At 45.7% G+C, this 14,353-nt stretch overlaps 1 protein-coding gene across 1 annotated transcript in view; it reads right to left on the minus strand.

Annotated features, from left to right (window-relative positions):
• The window catches only part of MED27 (mediator complex subunit 27), a 216,726-nt gene that overhangs the window by 137,520 nt on the left and 64,853 nt on the right, over positions 1-14,353 (minus strand). The window contains exon 3 of the mRNA XM_005687280.1: positions 9,073-9,203. Within this exon, the coding sequence (XP_005687337.1) occupies positions 9,073-9,203 (131 nt within the window). The remainder of the gene's footprint in view (positions 1-9,072; positions 9,204-14,353) is intronic.

Raw genomic sequence — 14,353 nt, forward strand, 5'->3', positions numbered from 1 at the left:
ACCCCAGCCCTGCTCATGAGCCCCCAGGGCCTGCTGCCCCCGCGGTGGTCGCTATGAGGCCTCCGCCTGCCTTTCGGGCCCTGCCTGCTGCTGGATCCTGCAGATCCAGTCCTATGCCCCACGCAGCAGAGGCATCTTCGCATGCTCACTTGCAGGCACCCCTGCGCCTGATGCTCAGCCATGGATTCCTTTGACTTCCGGCTGCGCTGGGTCTTCGTCGCTGTGCTCAGGCTTTCTCCAGGCGCGGTGATAAAGACTGCTTGCTGGCTGCCGTGTGCGGGCTGGAGCGTGGGCTCCTGTCACAGCGGAGCACAGGCTTGCTGACCTGAGGCACATGCAATCTTCCCGGACCAGGGATCAAACCCGCGCCCCCAGCATTGGCAGGTGGACTCCTAATCAGTGGAGAAGTCCTGGTTCCCATCCACTTAAATACCCAACGCTCAATGCTTCCAGTTTACTGAGAGCCATGAGCAGCACAAACGATGACGAGCAGCACAAACGATGACGACCAGCACATCTTGTAAAAAGACATTCTTGCCTCAGCAGCTGGGCGGGGAGCGAGGGCTGATTCACTCAGGCAAGCCAAGACTGGGCAGGAAGGGGATGCAGGGATCCCTGGTCCCCAAGGAGTTTCCAGTCGCAACAAAACACAAGGCAGAGAGCGGCAAAGCCAGAGGCATTTGGCTACCACATGCAAGCTGCACAGAGCCGGGAGCGGACAGTTTCCTTCTGCCCAGTCACTGAACCACATTTTCCCCTCCCCAGCCAATGCTGCAGACAGAGAAAGACACTTTCCTCCTCCGCCTGCCAATAACACTAACAATAAACATAGAAAAGGACATTTCAAGAACTATTACTGGCAGCGTCTTCTCTGGGCCCTCAAAAGCTCTAAAGAGCAAGAACAGGCGACAGCGGCGCCTGGATGCACGAGAAGGCGATCCTGCACCCTTGGCTTTGAATGCCTTCGGATTCGATTTTGAGGCAAATGGAAAACAAACAAATGTGAACAGCAACAAAAAAGCAGAGGGAGAAAATGAAACGGCGCTTGTGCAGTTAAACTTTTACAATCCAACTGGGCAAGGCCCCGGGCTCTTCTCTGAGTCCACTCTGCGGTTCAGGGTGCAGTGGGCTGCAAGGAGCTCGGAGTACAAGGTATCTGACCACCAAGGTTTCTTTTTGTCACTGTGTCGAGGTGGTCTGACAAGATTTTATGGTGTTCTTGCCTCTTTCCCAGCCTCAATGATACAACCTCAACACAGGCAGATACACAAGTTCCTATCAACCTTTTATTCTTCGCATAAAAAACTGGCTGAACCTGACAGCATGGAAATGATTTTTTGACAAACAGAGGAATACAGTGAATTACTCCAATATTTTGGCCAATGAGCAAAAAACTGACTCATTTGAAAAGACCCTGATGCTGGGAAAGATTGAAGGTGGGAGGAGAAGGGGATGACAGAGGATGGATGGTTGGATGGCATCACCGACTCAATGGACATGAGTTTGAGTAAATTCCATGAGTTGGTGATGGATAGGGAGGCCTGGCGTGCTGCAGTCCATGGGGTCACAAAGAGTCAGACGTGACTCAGCGACTGAACTGAACTGTTGTTCAGTCTCTAAGTTGTGTTTGACTCTGTCCTACCCCATGGACTGTAGCATGCCAGGCTCCTGTGTCCTCCACTATAGCCCAGAGTTTGCCCAAATTTACGTCCACTGAGTCAGTGATCTAACCATCTCATCCTCTGCTACCCCCCTTTCCCTGTGAATACTCCCATCCAAATTTAGGATGCTGCATAGATTTTGATAAATTCTTTTTTGAGATAAGGCTGGTATCCCTCACTATTCCTGGACACAGCTCCAGTCTTGTAGGAAAAAGACAAAGAAGTAACGAGTCAGACAGCTTCAATATGACTGATGTTAATAAATGAGCTTCTGTGGTCTTGGTTATTGGAAACTGATCTCTTCCTTATTAATATGGTCCCACAATGGAGAGAAAGATTTCTCCATGTTCTAGAATGCAAACAATGTTTTAATCTTTAATTATATTCTCAATTTCAACTCTTCTGGAGAGTGAGAGCCACCAAGGCCTAGGATTATTTCTTTATTACACAGCCTCTCAGTGGTATCTAATGAATATTGTTACTTAATACATGCCAGTAGGGGAAAGGGGAATTTTGTGAATCTCTACTCAAGTTTTGATGACTTTTTGCCAACCTCAAGGAAACTTAAAAGCTGCAAAGTTCTCTGTTTCCTTTCGGGGACACTGAGAACAGCCAACAACACACTGGCTCTGCTCCCCAGCTGAGGCCCAGGGAGTGCAGGCCTGGCAAATAAGCAACCTGGAGGAAGGGATTACAGGAGGTGATGCTGTATATTTCTAAAACTCACGGCAATCAATCGGTTTGCTTCTCATTCGTGGTATATTAACTGATGCTTTGAAAGTGAAAAGTGAAAAATCCTTAGTCACTGTCATGTCCAACTCCTTGCAACCCCATGAACTGTAGCCCGCCAGGCTCCTCTGTCGGTGGGGCTCTCCAGGCAAGAATACTGGAGTGGGCATGTCTTCCTCCAGGGGATCTTCCCAGCCCAGGACTGAACCCCTCCTGTATTGCAGGTGGATCCTTTATCACCTGAGCCTCCTCTGCTCAGAGACAAACTAAACTCCCATGAAAAGAGATGCCAAACATTCCTGTTCAGGGCTCCTCTCACCATCTGAGGTGAAGCACTTAAATATAAACCTATCAACATACAACCAAATGCTGCCTTCAACAAAATATCAAGATCCTCGGGAGGCAAAACAAAGCCCAAGTAATCAAGAGAAGGGTTAGGTAGCTGCAAGGAAGCAGGGTCACAGTCACTATCAAATGACGGCTAAATCAGGGCTTCTGTAATAGCAAAGCAAACACAGAAACCTGGAGTTTCATCTCTGTGCGGCTGAGAAAAAAACTCATAGAAAAGGTCTGGGAAAATCAGCAACAGGAGAGAGAATGATGTAATAGCCAGGAAGCTACAGGAAGAGACCCGGGTTTCGTATGCTCATCCTGGCAAATATTTGCCTTTCTCAATTTCAACGTCAATGACCACGAAGAGCGGGCGCCCTCCTTCATCACTGTCACCCAGCACGGATCCACGTCTCCACTTTGCTCTCCAGGTCTCCTGGCAGTTTCACATTAAGCAAGAGACAACAGGAGCCTCTCCCTTTCGAGAGCAGAGGCAGCACCTACCACGTGGCTTAGAGAGAATCCAGTCACCTATACAAGCACCGTGTGTGATTTCAAGTCCATGATCTTCTCAGGAGCTAGTGTGCAAGGCAGTGGCAGAATATGAGCCTCTTTCAGTTCAACTTCCAGAACCCAATCAGTGGCCATACCGAGACAATCTGCTGTTCAAACACTGGAACCCTGAGGTGGCCAAGCGGTGTCATTATGCCCATGACTGCCTCCATCGGTGGCACTTCTCCCCAGCAACACTTGTCCCGGCACGTGGCTTTTGTACATCGTTATTACTCAAACTCGAGGTAGGTCATCCAAGAGCAGGAGCAGGAAGTGAAGATGCCTCGCACTCTCAGAGATATGAGACAACACTGAAGCGGACGCCAAATGGTGAGGAAGTGCCACTAGTGTGCTCCGGAGAACAGCTAGGAATCATGTTCAGCAATAAAACGGAACAGAGCTCTAACACACGCGAACGAATCTCCAAAACATCACGTCGCACAAAAGCAGCCCGGGAGAAAGCACTGTGTTCCGCATGACTCTGTTTACGAGGAGTGCTAGAAGAGGCGAAACTGGAGAACGGGGATCGGAATCAAAACGCTTGTTGCCTGGGGCAGCTGAGAAACCGGGGGCAAGTGCAGTCAAGTCTTTCAAGGAATTGTGCTGTAGACAGGTGCAGGGGTGGGAAGGTGAAAGAGGAGGTACTAGGAGTTGGTGTTCTTCCAGGAGATGGTTCTGGGGTTCACCCATTTCCATTCTACCAAGAGCGAAGGAGGAGAAAGGTAACACAGATGGGGTGGGAGAGAAACAGGAGGCCCCTGCAGAAATGCTTGGGAGCAGGTGAGGGGGCACTGGACTCAGTGAATGAGCAGAAGGGCCGCTCTTGGCTGCGAGCAGGGCCGGCGCATCCCCAGGGATGAGAGAAGGCGGCCTCTGAAGTGCCCCTAGTCTCACAGGCAGGACCTCTTCACAAACCATAAGGTGATACCCAGAAACCACCTGGCGTCACAACCTCGAGCATGGGGGGGAGGGGCGGGGCAGGTAATACTTTTAAAAATAACCTTTCTGTAAAACAAATAACTTTTTTTTCCCCTCAAACCTAAGTGAAACCTGGAACTTCCCTGATGGTCCAGTGGCTAAGATTCCAAGCTCCCAATGCAGTGGTGCGGGTTTGAATCCTGGTTGGGAAACTAGATCCCACACGCCAGTGAAGCCAAATAAATGCAAATAAGTATTTAAAAAAAAAAACCCGAATGAGATCTACATGCGCAAAATAAGAACACACAAGGCTTTCACCTCTGATGAAACCCAGGAGTCACACTGATTGTGTGTGACCTGGCCACCATGATTAAAACCAACACCCCACGCTGCCACAAGAGTACATGGAGCAAGGTCTCATAGAGCTGAAGCTGCCATCCACGACGGCACAGGGAAATAAGGCGCCAGCTGACACACAGGGATCTCCGGGTGCAACTTACAGGTCAGTCAAGTGTGACAGCCACTTCCCAGACTGAGCCCAGTCTCACAAGGTCAAAGGCGAACAATGTTTACCCAGCAACGGGGGACACAACCTCCTTTATGAAAATGATGGTGTCTGTTCTTCTGCAAAAGACTTAAGAACACTCGGGAATCTGGGAGTGAGGTCGCTTCACCAGGGCCCTCTGAAGGCTAATATAGGATCAGAGATCTTTCATCACGAACAGCATCTTGTTTCCTTACAAGCATCTTTGGAAGGGGAGAAAAATATGAATCGTTAATCCCACAAATCACTAATCCTCTGGGAACTTGGCGGGGGTGGGGGTGGGGGGTGCGTGAGGCATGGAATCTGAGTCTTCAAAGACTATTGCTTTTAAAGCCAACTGCACTTTAAAAACAAACACATCAATGATGGTACAAACCTCCTGCATTCTTGCCACAACTGTGGTCTCAGCACGCTCAGGAAGAGGCTTCGGGGCAGCAGCTTCCACGCCACCCAACTGCTGACACAAGCCAACGCAGAAACCCAAGCGCCTCCGCACTAGCAGACACACAGAGTTCTAGGGGAGGGCAGGCGAGGAGGCCAGCCCCCGGTCCTTAACCGCCGCCTCCACTGTTTAGAAATAAACCGTTTCCCCAGAGTTCTGTAGGCCTATGCAAGAAAGCTCCTAGCTCTCCATGAGGAAGCCTCCATCCCTCCCGGCCGGCAGCGGAGAGATTCGGTGAGTCTGGTGCCCGTGTGGGCTCTCTTGGCGCTGCCGTGGCCTTCTCGGGCACGTGAGGATCCAGCCCTTGGGAGCCGGCACGCTTGACTATGAAGCTGCTGTCTGGTCATCCCCTGCTGCTCGTCTGTTCCTCTGTGTCTACTCGGAGCATCCCCAAAGCCAAAATCCTGTCTTATTCGTCTCCAAATCCCCAGCTCGGAGCACAGAACCCAGCACCTGTAGGCCCCAAGTAAATATCTGCTGGATAAACAAGAGAATGGGGCTCACAGGCCCCACCACCCGACTCTCTGTGCAGTGTCTCTCCTCTTTGGCAATCGAGGTGGTTTTAAAACATGTCTGCAAATTTGGACACTCCTTCCTTCAGAAGAGAGCACCTCACCTTCTCCCCATGAGCGTCAGTCAGACTCGGCAGCTCATTTCTAATCCACAGAACAGGTGGAACTGATGCTACACATCTTGAGATGAGGCCATAAAAAGGACAGGCTCTGCCCGGCTCGCCTGCCCTGGGAGAGTCACCCGCATGTCCAGAGGACGCTCAGGCAGCCTGCGGAGAGGCCTGTGTGGGGAGGAACTGAGGTCTCCCACCAAGAGCCAACCCCAAATTGCCTGCCATGCGAGTGACCACCTTGGAAGTGGCCTCTGGACCCTGGTCCAACTTTCAGACGCCTGTGGTCCTGGCTATCTGACGGCAGTGTTATGAGAGGCTCTGAACCAGGCTACTCCCGGACTCCAGACCCACAGAATATATGGGTGATCATGTTTACTGTCGTTAAACCCACCAAGTCTGGGGCAATTTGTAGCAACGGATGAAAATGCAGCAACCCTGGGGCATTTCGGTGCTATCTTTAAGGGAGTTCACAAGGCATTTCCTTAAAGACAAAGTTTATGGTCATACCATGTTTATAGTAAGAGTTCTGTAATGAGGAAATGTCCTATAGATAAAACCACAACACGGCTGATTAACAGGCAATTTTAAATACTCCATGGGTCAAATTATACTACCTTAAAACCTAACAACTACAATAAATGTTGGGATGTGATACACAAGAACAGTATCACAAGACATTTCTTCTTAAAGGCTGGTTTTTGTTTTTAAAAATTATATATTACACATGCATAGGAAAAAAATCTAGAACAGCCATCAAAACTGTAACGATAACTTTATCAGGGTGACAGCACTATTATTTTTTCTTTTTTAATAACCTTCGATTTTTTTTTCAAAATCTACAATATGTATATATTACTAGTTTCTTTTTCTTTTTTTTTACAATGTATGATCCAGTTAGGTCAGTAGCTATGCCATATACTGGTGTCTCTACTCCTGACAACTAACACAGTAAGTGGCACATAGTAGGTGCTCAGTAAAAGCAAACAGAATGTCCTTTAGTTATAGATCCTGCTACTGGACAGCTGCTCTAAAAAGGGATGTCAGGATAATGTGAATCCACAAAGCTCAAGGATATGAAAAGGCTGCAGTCAATTTTCACAGGAAAAGAGGCATCAAGCATAGGAAATCATTTTAACACTACATTCTTAGGGCACAGAAACCACTTTTCTCTTTGAAACTAAGTATTTTGAGTGATTTATTATAAATTTATAATGACAGTTGTGAACACCCAGCTTTTTTTTCTTGGCATGAGAACAGAGTCTGTTGATTGCCTTGCTGCTTAAAATAGTTTCTAAGTGTCCTCATAATAGCATGTCACCTGTAAACAGGTTTCAAGCCAATGCAAATTAACAAATGGTGAACAGATGGACTAAGAACTGACTTTTGTCGGGAGAGAGTTAGCAACAAACACTTCTGGCTCCGGTCTTGTGGGACCATTAGAAAGTCTTTCACTTCTCACCACGCATCCTGCCTCAGTGGACAAGCCATGCAGGGAGGATGACAAGTTATAAGGCCCACTAGACTTCTGAAAGCCAAAAGCTGAGATGTGCAGAATCGCCAAGTCAACATGTGCAAAGCATCAGACAGAAGAAGCTTTTTGCCAAATGGTGAAAACTCCCTCTTTCTTGCATCACTCGAGGAAGCTGGCCCTGCTGTCTCTGGAAAGGATGGCGCCTGTGTGTGTGGCAGACAAAAAGGAACTTGCTGGAGGCCAGCTGGTTATGTTCATCCCACCCTGGAAGCAAATGCTGCTGGTGAAGAAAACCTGAAAGTCATACAAATGGTGGGCTGCGAGCATCCACTGGTAAGAAGAGACCCCCCCAGAATCATCCCCTGTAGTTTTCCCAGCTCCTCACTGGTCCTTCTCCTCCCTGTTCTCAAGTCTCCCCTAGCACCAGCTCCTTGGAGAAGCCTTCTCTGACCACCTGTTTTAAGCAGCCTCCCCTCCTTACCATCCTATGTGTTCCCTTCAGAAGTACTTATCATAACCAGAAATTACTGTACTAGTTTATTTATTTGCTTAGGGGTACTTGCTTTTTGCCTTTCCTCCCCAGTAAATCAAAAGCTCTGGGAAGATGGGACCATGCCTGTCTTGCCTGTGACTGTATCCCCAAAGCTGAGGACAGTGCACGGCAGACAGGAGGTATAATAAGTATTTGCTAACCAAACACAATACAAATGAGATCCTGTGTAAAGGCAAACAACCGAATCTCCCCTGCAAACCCCCTTCAGACTGGAAACTTCAAAATGTAGTTTGTAACAGAGGATATTAAGGAAAGAGGGTATAACAGGAGAACAGGCTGAGCTGGGCAATGTGTTTAAAAACCAGGTCAAGCCTTTGGGAGGCAGCACCCCTTCCAGGGGAGTCTGTGTGTGGAGTGAAAAAACCACCAGCAAAGACTGGTGTGTTCAATTTATGATTCTACATCACTGAGTGAGCCATGGCTCTCAACTCCTGAGGTTTCGAGTAAAGGCCAATCCAATGGGTGGAAAAACTATGGCATGTTCAAAGGAATACTACGCAGCAACAAAAAAGAACAAGCAGTCTAACAGCTGTTAAGTTGAGTGAAGACAGCGCATATAAAAGTTACATGTGTGACTGCATCTATACGAAGTTCAAGAACAGGTCAAATTAATTGTTCAAAGAAGTCAGGACAGTGGTCAACTTAGGGAGGTGGCAGCCTGTGTACAGGGTGGGAACATGAGAAGAATTCTCAGGGAGTCCTGGAAGTGGTGGCCAGTGGCGTGATCTAGGTGGAGCTACACAGAGGCAGACACGTGAAAAAACCATCCATCCGAACGTACACTTTACAGTGTCTGTTCTCTCTACTGGGAAAAGGAAGAGCACATATATTACTCTTCTAAAAAAGAACAAGTGAGCCCGGCACCGATTCTAATCCCAGGGCTACCAGATTCTCTAGACGGCCTGCAGTTTATCAAAGCGTGCTCCTCAGTGGCCTCATTTGTGAAATACAGAGAACTGCACTCACACTCTGCCAATTCTGGGACTGAGAAAGGAAACAAAGAATAAGCCATGAGGTATCTTAACGTCCTAGAGACACACACAGACCAGGTAAACTGGGGATTGCGTTGTAACTGCTTCTTTGAAGACCGATGCAAAATAGGTGACCTACATGTTTGGTCTCCAATCTTAACAGAAATGTTTTTAAAAGAAAGAACGATCTTGCCAAAATGAGTTTCTATTAGCCAAAAACAAGCACAAATTAGAGTTTACCCAGGACGAAAGAACTTTTTCCAACCCATCACTCACTGAGGCGGTAAGACGAGAGTCGTGGGTTGAGCCTTTGGTCTACGTTTAGCAGACACTCCCATCTGGTTAGCGGAACGTTTCAACGACTGTTGATTCAAAAGGCCAGATGCCAGACCTGCGTGGTACTGCAACTGCAGAGGAAAACCAAACAAAAGGGGAAGAAAAATAACATTTGGTAAAAGCAGGACAAGGGCTAGTAAACTATCAATACTTGATACATCTTACCAGCTCAGAACATTTTTAATAATTTCAAATATACCTGCTAACATCTTGCTTCAAGAAATGTATTCATAGGAGATAATCAGACAAGCAGGAAAACAAGCATGAATAAGGATGCTCATCACAGCGTTACAAAATGATAAAGAACCAAAACCAATCTAAAGGCCCAATAATAAGAGGGAAATTGGGTAAATATATAAAGAACTTTACAACATCATTTTGTTGAATTTTTAAAAAAAGGTATTGTAAACAAAGAGGTGCTTAAAAACGTTCTCCAGAAGGTTAAAGCATGCTCTCCAAAAGGTTAACAGTGTATTTCTAAGGAGAATTGTGGTAATTTTTTACTTCCTTTTTCACTTCTGTTCACATTCGCTTTATGTAAATGGTTTTAAAGCTTATGCCATTTTTCAAAAAGAGGATCCAGTGGGTTTCCTTAAAAAAAAATTAGTTCTAGGAACTCTTGCTACTGTCATGTCTTGCTTGTAATAAAAAACATAACTCACAGACCACTGTGGTCAACAGGAGCACAACAGGCTGATCATAAACAGATTCAAACATACAGCTGGGCTGTTGTTCCCAGTGGCTAAGATACAAGTGTCGATCACAAAAATAAGCACAGGAATGTATCTCATGACAATGTACACAAATGGATACAGGCTCACTGAAGAGAACTGGCTGAAGAAGTTAATTCCACTCCATGCACATGAGTTGGAACAATACAAGCGAGGACGCGGCAGACTCTAAGCGGGCTCAGGGCCAGCATCGTTCGCTTTGTTTTGACAGACTGCTGAGCTTCGAGGTTACTCAGGACAGATCATTTTACTCCTCTAGACTTTCTCTATTGGAAAAGAGAAATAATACTGCCTAGTTCTAAACCAAACAGGACTTTTTTAAAAAAGTTATAATTGAGTTATAATTCATATAAAATAAAATGCATACATTTTGGTGTCCAGTGTGGTCATGTCTTGATAACATACGCCTGTGACACCACCACCCCCATCAAGATGCAGCCTCCATCACTGCAGAAAGTTCCCCTGTGCCCCACGCAGGAGTATCCCCCTGCCCTCAACTCCAATCATCAGGATCTTTTGATTTACAATACAGCTCACACTCTCGCTCGTTACCAAATGAAGCTTATCTCCAATTTGACATGTGACAGTGACACTCATTTTCCTTTTTAAATCCCATACTTTTGTACTTTAGATGTGAAGGGTTGTCATCCATCTCTATAACAAAATTATCCCTGAAAGGTATCCCAATTTTGAACAGATGTAAATAAAACATTCGAACTTGAAAACACCAAGCTAAGAAACTTGCATTGAGAACATTTATAACATCCAACATGTTTCTTTTTTCCTCCTCAAATTAAGCAAGGTCTTTCAAACATTTATTTAGAACTAACTGAATATACAAATAGTAATTCATTCTGCAGCTCTGAATTTCTTTTCAAAATGCTCTTCCATGGATAGATTTCCTTTGCAGAGTCAGCTACATTACAGCTCATGGTAATGAAATTGGTGACCACCATATAAAAGGGGTTGGGCCCTGGATGCAAAGGGTAATAACGTCCTGAAAAATAAATGGCCTCCCGTAAAGCCACTGGGCTGCACACAAACAGAGAGTGAAAGAAAACACAACCAATTGAAATGATCTGCTTCTTGAAAGTGGCTATAAAAATGAAGCTATCCAGTGACCCAGGAAAGACCGAAATGTCTGTGTTTGGAGCATCCATATTGCTTTTTAACAGGCTCTTGATTTACTTGGTCGATTTGCTATGGGAGCCTTATGGCTGCACAATACAAGACAGAGACATATCACATTCATAATAAAAATGGAGCTCTTCTCGAGGTGGAAAAAGGGGGGTATAATTTGGCTCTAACAACTCATCGCAGACCAATGAATTTTGCTCAAATTTATTTTTCTCCTGCAGATTTCTTAAATGGGAAATCAATGGAAGCAAGGGACAGTACAAGTTTGAAAGACAATGTTTCAAAATGTCAGCTACTTGGGTTTCGATCCTCCCCACCAGAATTTGCAATGAGTGCAATATGCATGGGGCTTTATGGAATTAAAGGGAAAGACAGCTTGGCAGGGGACCCTCCTGGCTCCAGGAACCGTCTCTCCTTCTGGCTCTCCTTCTCCTTTGTATCTTATTAGGGTCCATGCAAGCTCAGCCATTCCAGCCCTGCTGACTCTTTTGAGTGGAAGAGTCCTGCTAACTATGCAGAGTGGCAGGGTGATTTTGTCCACCTGGCATCATTTTGATCATTTGCTCAAACAAACAAAAACCCCCAAACAGCAGAAATGCATGCTAGCTGCTGCCTGTCTTTCCCAGGGTTCCAATAAGACTTCTACCATCTTGGATGCTCTCAATGTAGGCCACACCCGAGAGCACATGGAGATGGAAGGAGTTTTCTTCTCCCAGAACAAAACCTGCCCTTGAAAGCTGACTCACAGTGATTAAGCGACATTTGTTAATCATATACACGGTTCTCAGTTTCCAGGAACACAGCTCCGACTGTCAAGATCTATAAGGGGCCCATTAAATATTTACCGAAGCATCTTTATAATGGGAGAAAAGGTCAAAGTTAATAAAACTGACAGGCAGCTCCTGTCCAACTGGATTTATACATTATTTAAGCACTAAATACTCTATTCCATGAAACACTGTGTAGATCTGCAAAGACTCTTGGAAAATGTTCACTCAGCCAAAGGTTTTAAAACAGCAGAAGGGAGTTCAGAGCTAATCCACAAATTAACATTAAGAACATATCACTCCTCAAAATACTGCCATACGTGTTCAATTACAGGTTCGGTAATATTTTCTATAAAAATATATTTCAATAAACATACTTTGCTCCAAATGTCTGTGGCATGGAAACAACTCTATTTCAAAAGGCAACTTATCAAATTTATAATGTGATTTTTCTATCCAAGATCATTTCTCCACTAACCAGCAAGAGTAAAATGAAAGTGGGAGAGAAATAAAACAGTCCATTCTCTGAACTTCCACGTCTCGCAGCTGGGGAATGGGAGTGCTGTGTGGCCAGCTGGGGGGAGGGGGTCTTTATTGCCTGCTGCTCGGCAGTCCTAGCTATTTCCATGTTCTCTGAATTTTGAGAGAAAATTTCTCAGTTCCAAGAGAAACCTATCTGTTCATGTCAAACTTCTACTTTCTATAACAAACGTCATATTTTTTGGTCAATTCTCAACCTAAAACCTTTTCTAATCAATTATACCTACTAATTAGCTCTCTGCCTGCGAAATTTTCAATACCTCATAATGATCTGAGGGAAACACCACTTTGAATTAGGAAAACCTTGATTTACTGAATAAATGCTATTTTAGTAATATTAGACATGCACAAGTGTGGAATGTGATCAGGTCCTGGTGAATTCCAATGTACAGACTAAGAGCTTCTAGAACGTGCTGCTGGACCTGCTGCTAATAAAAGCTGTGCGACCTTACACGGCTCATTCGCATTATGTTTTCTCCAAGGACCCACCGAGCTCTGAAGTTTAATTCCAAGCTCTAGGCTTCTAAAGACATCACAAGGGTACTTGGCTTCACCAAAAACTGGTGAAGTAATGTCCCTACAATTTCATACAACAGCAAACCCTTTTCCTCTGGATAGCCTAAGGTCTTTATTTTTAAAGTCCAAATTACTGAGGCTCAAATCCAGTTAGCTTTAATATGCTTCAAATTACAAATGATAAAACAGACTGAGAGGAAACAATATGAAAGGAAATTATTTTACAAACAGAACTCAAATGCAAAGTTTCTGATTTAAATCTCAGGTTCAGAAAATGAAGTGAGCAATGGTCCCCTTAGTTAGTCCTCCAACTGGTTTTCCATGTTCCACACTGTTCTGAATGCTCTACCTGCTCCAAGATAAATAAAGGACATGTTTTGCAATAGACAGAAGTTTGAGAAGAAAACAGAAGGAAATTCATCCCACTGATCACATTCAATATACCAATTAAGCCACTGGCATTCGATCAGGCCTAGAACTTAAAAGCCAATGTGTTTGCTAGAACCCCCCCTGGGGTCCGGGGTATAGCATCTATTCATAAGCAACATGGTCCTCCCCGTGCCATATGGCCTGAATCCCACTTTAAGAAAACTGACATTCAAAAATCTCAAAATTTATAAGCCAGCTCAATCAAGGTTTGATTCTTCCTATCATGAAAATCATTATTTTCTTTTCCATCAAAGGCTTCTTTGGGGAGGGGGGGAGCAAGTTAAAAACAGCAATGACAGATTCTCCTTAACCTTAAGGCATTTCAACTCCATCTTAAAAAAATCACTTTACACAGAATTACATATAGGTTCCTAAGAACGCTAGGAAGACACATTGGTACTTCTAGTAACTAAACCCTCTGGATGAAGAATGTGATAGAGCCAAGCTATGATAAATTTTGGCTGCCTGAGTGCAGGGGGCCCACAGGAGGGGAAGAAGAGATCAAGGGCTGGAGAGCCCCACCCCTCCTCCCTGCACAGAGCTCCTCTCTCTCTGGCACGTGGCATCCAGGTAGGGAGACCTGGTGTTCTTTCTTGGGCCAGGGGTGAAGCTGGCCACGAGGGAGACATACCGTGAGGACCCAGCCTTGTTACTACTGATAACTCTGTATTCTCTACAGCGTGCAAGGTAGTGCGTTAAGTACAGGAGATGCTAATGGATTTGTCAACTGACAAGTGGGCTGGCCGACAGGAGACTCTGCCCTGGCTTGGCCTGTGGCCGGAGCCAACCTAGAGAACAGAACGACTCCATCAGACAGCCCTCTCGCGGCTGGTTTCCAACAGAAGCAGACTCTCGGCTTTGCAGATGTTCACTGTCACGACAGAGCCACGAGAGTCCTGCCTCCCACTTACTCTAAACGCTAAAAAGCAGGAGTGCCGAACCCCTCTGCAGGCTTGAGCTCAGGAAAAGACCTTCCTAGGGGCTGCCCTCCGATTGCTTCAGTCCTCCAATCGCTCGCAGAATTCTAACGTCCGAGAGCAGGCCTGGGGAAGCCACCCTCCACCTCCACTCCACCCCACTTTACAGGGGAGGAGACTCCGA

Source organism: Capra hircus, chromosome 11, assembly GCF_001704415.2.
Source record: "Capra hircus breed San Clemente chromosome 11, ASM170441v1, whole genome shotgun sequence".
NCBI classification, from domain to species: Eukaryota; Metazoa; Chordata; class Mammalia; order Artiodactyla; family Bovidae; genus Capra; species Capra hircus.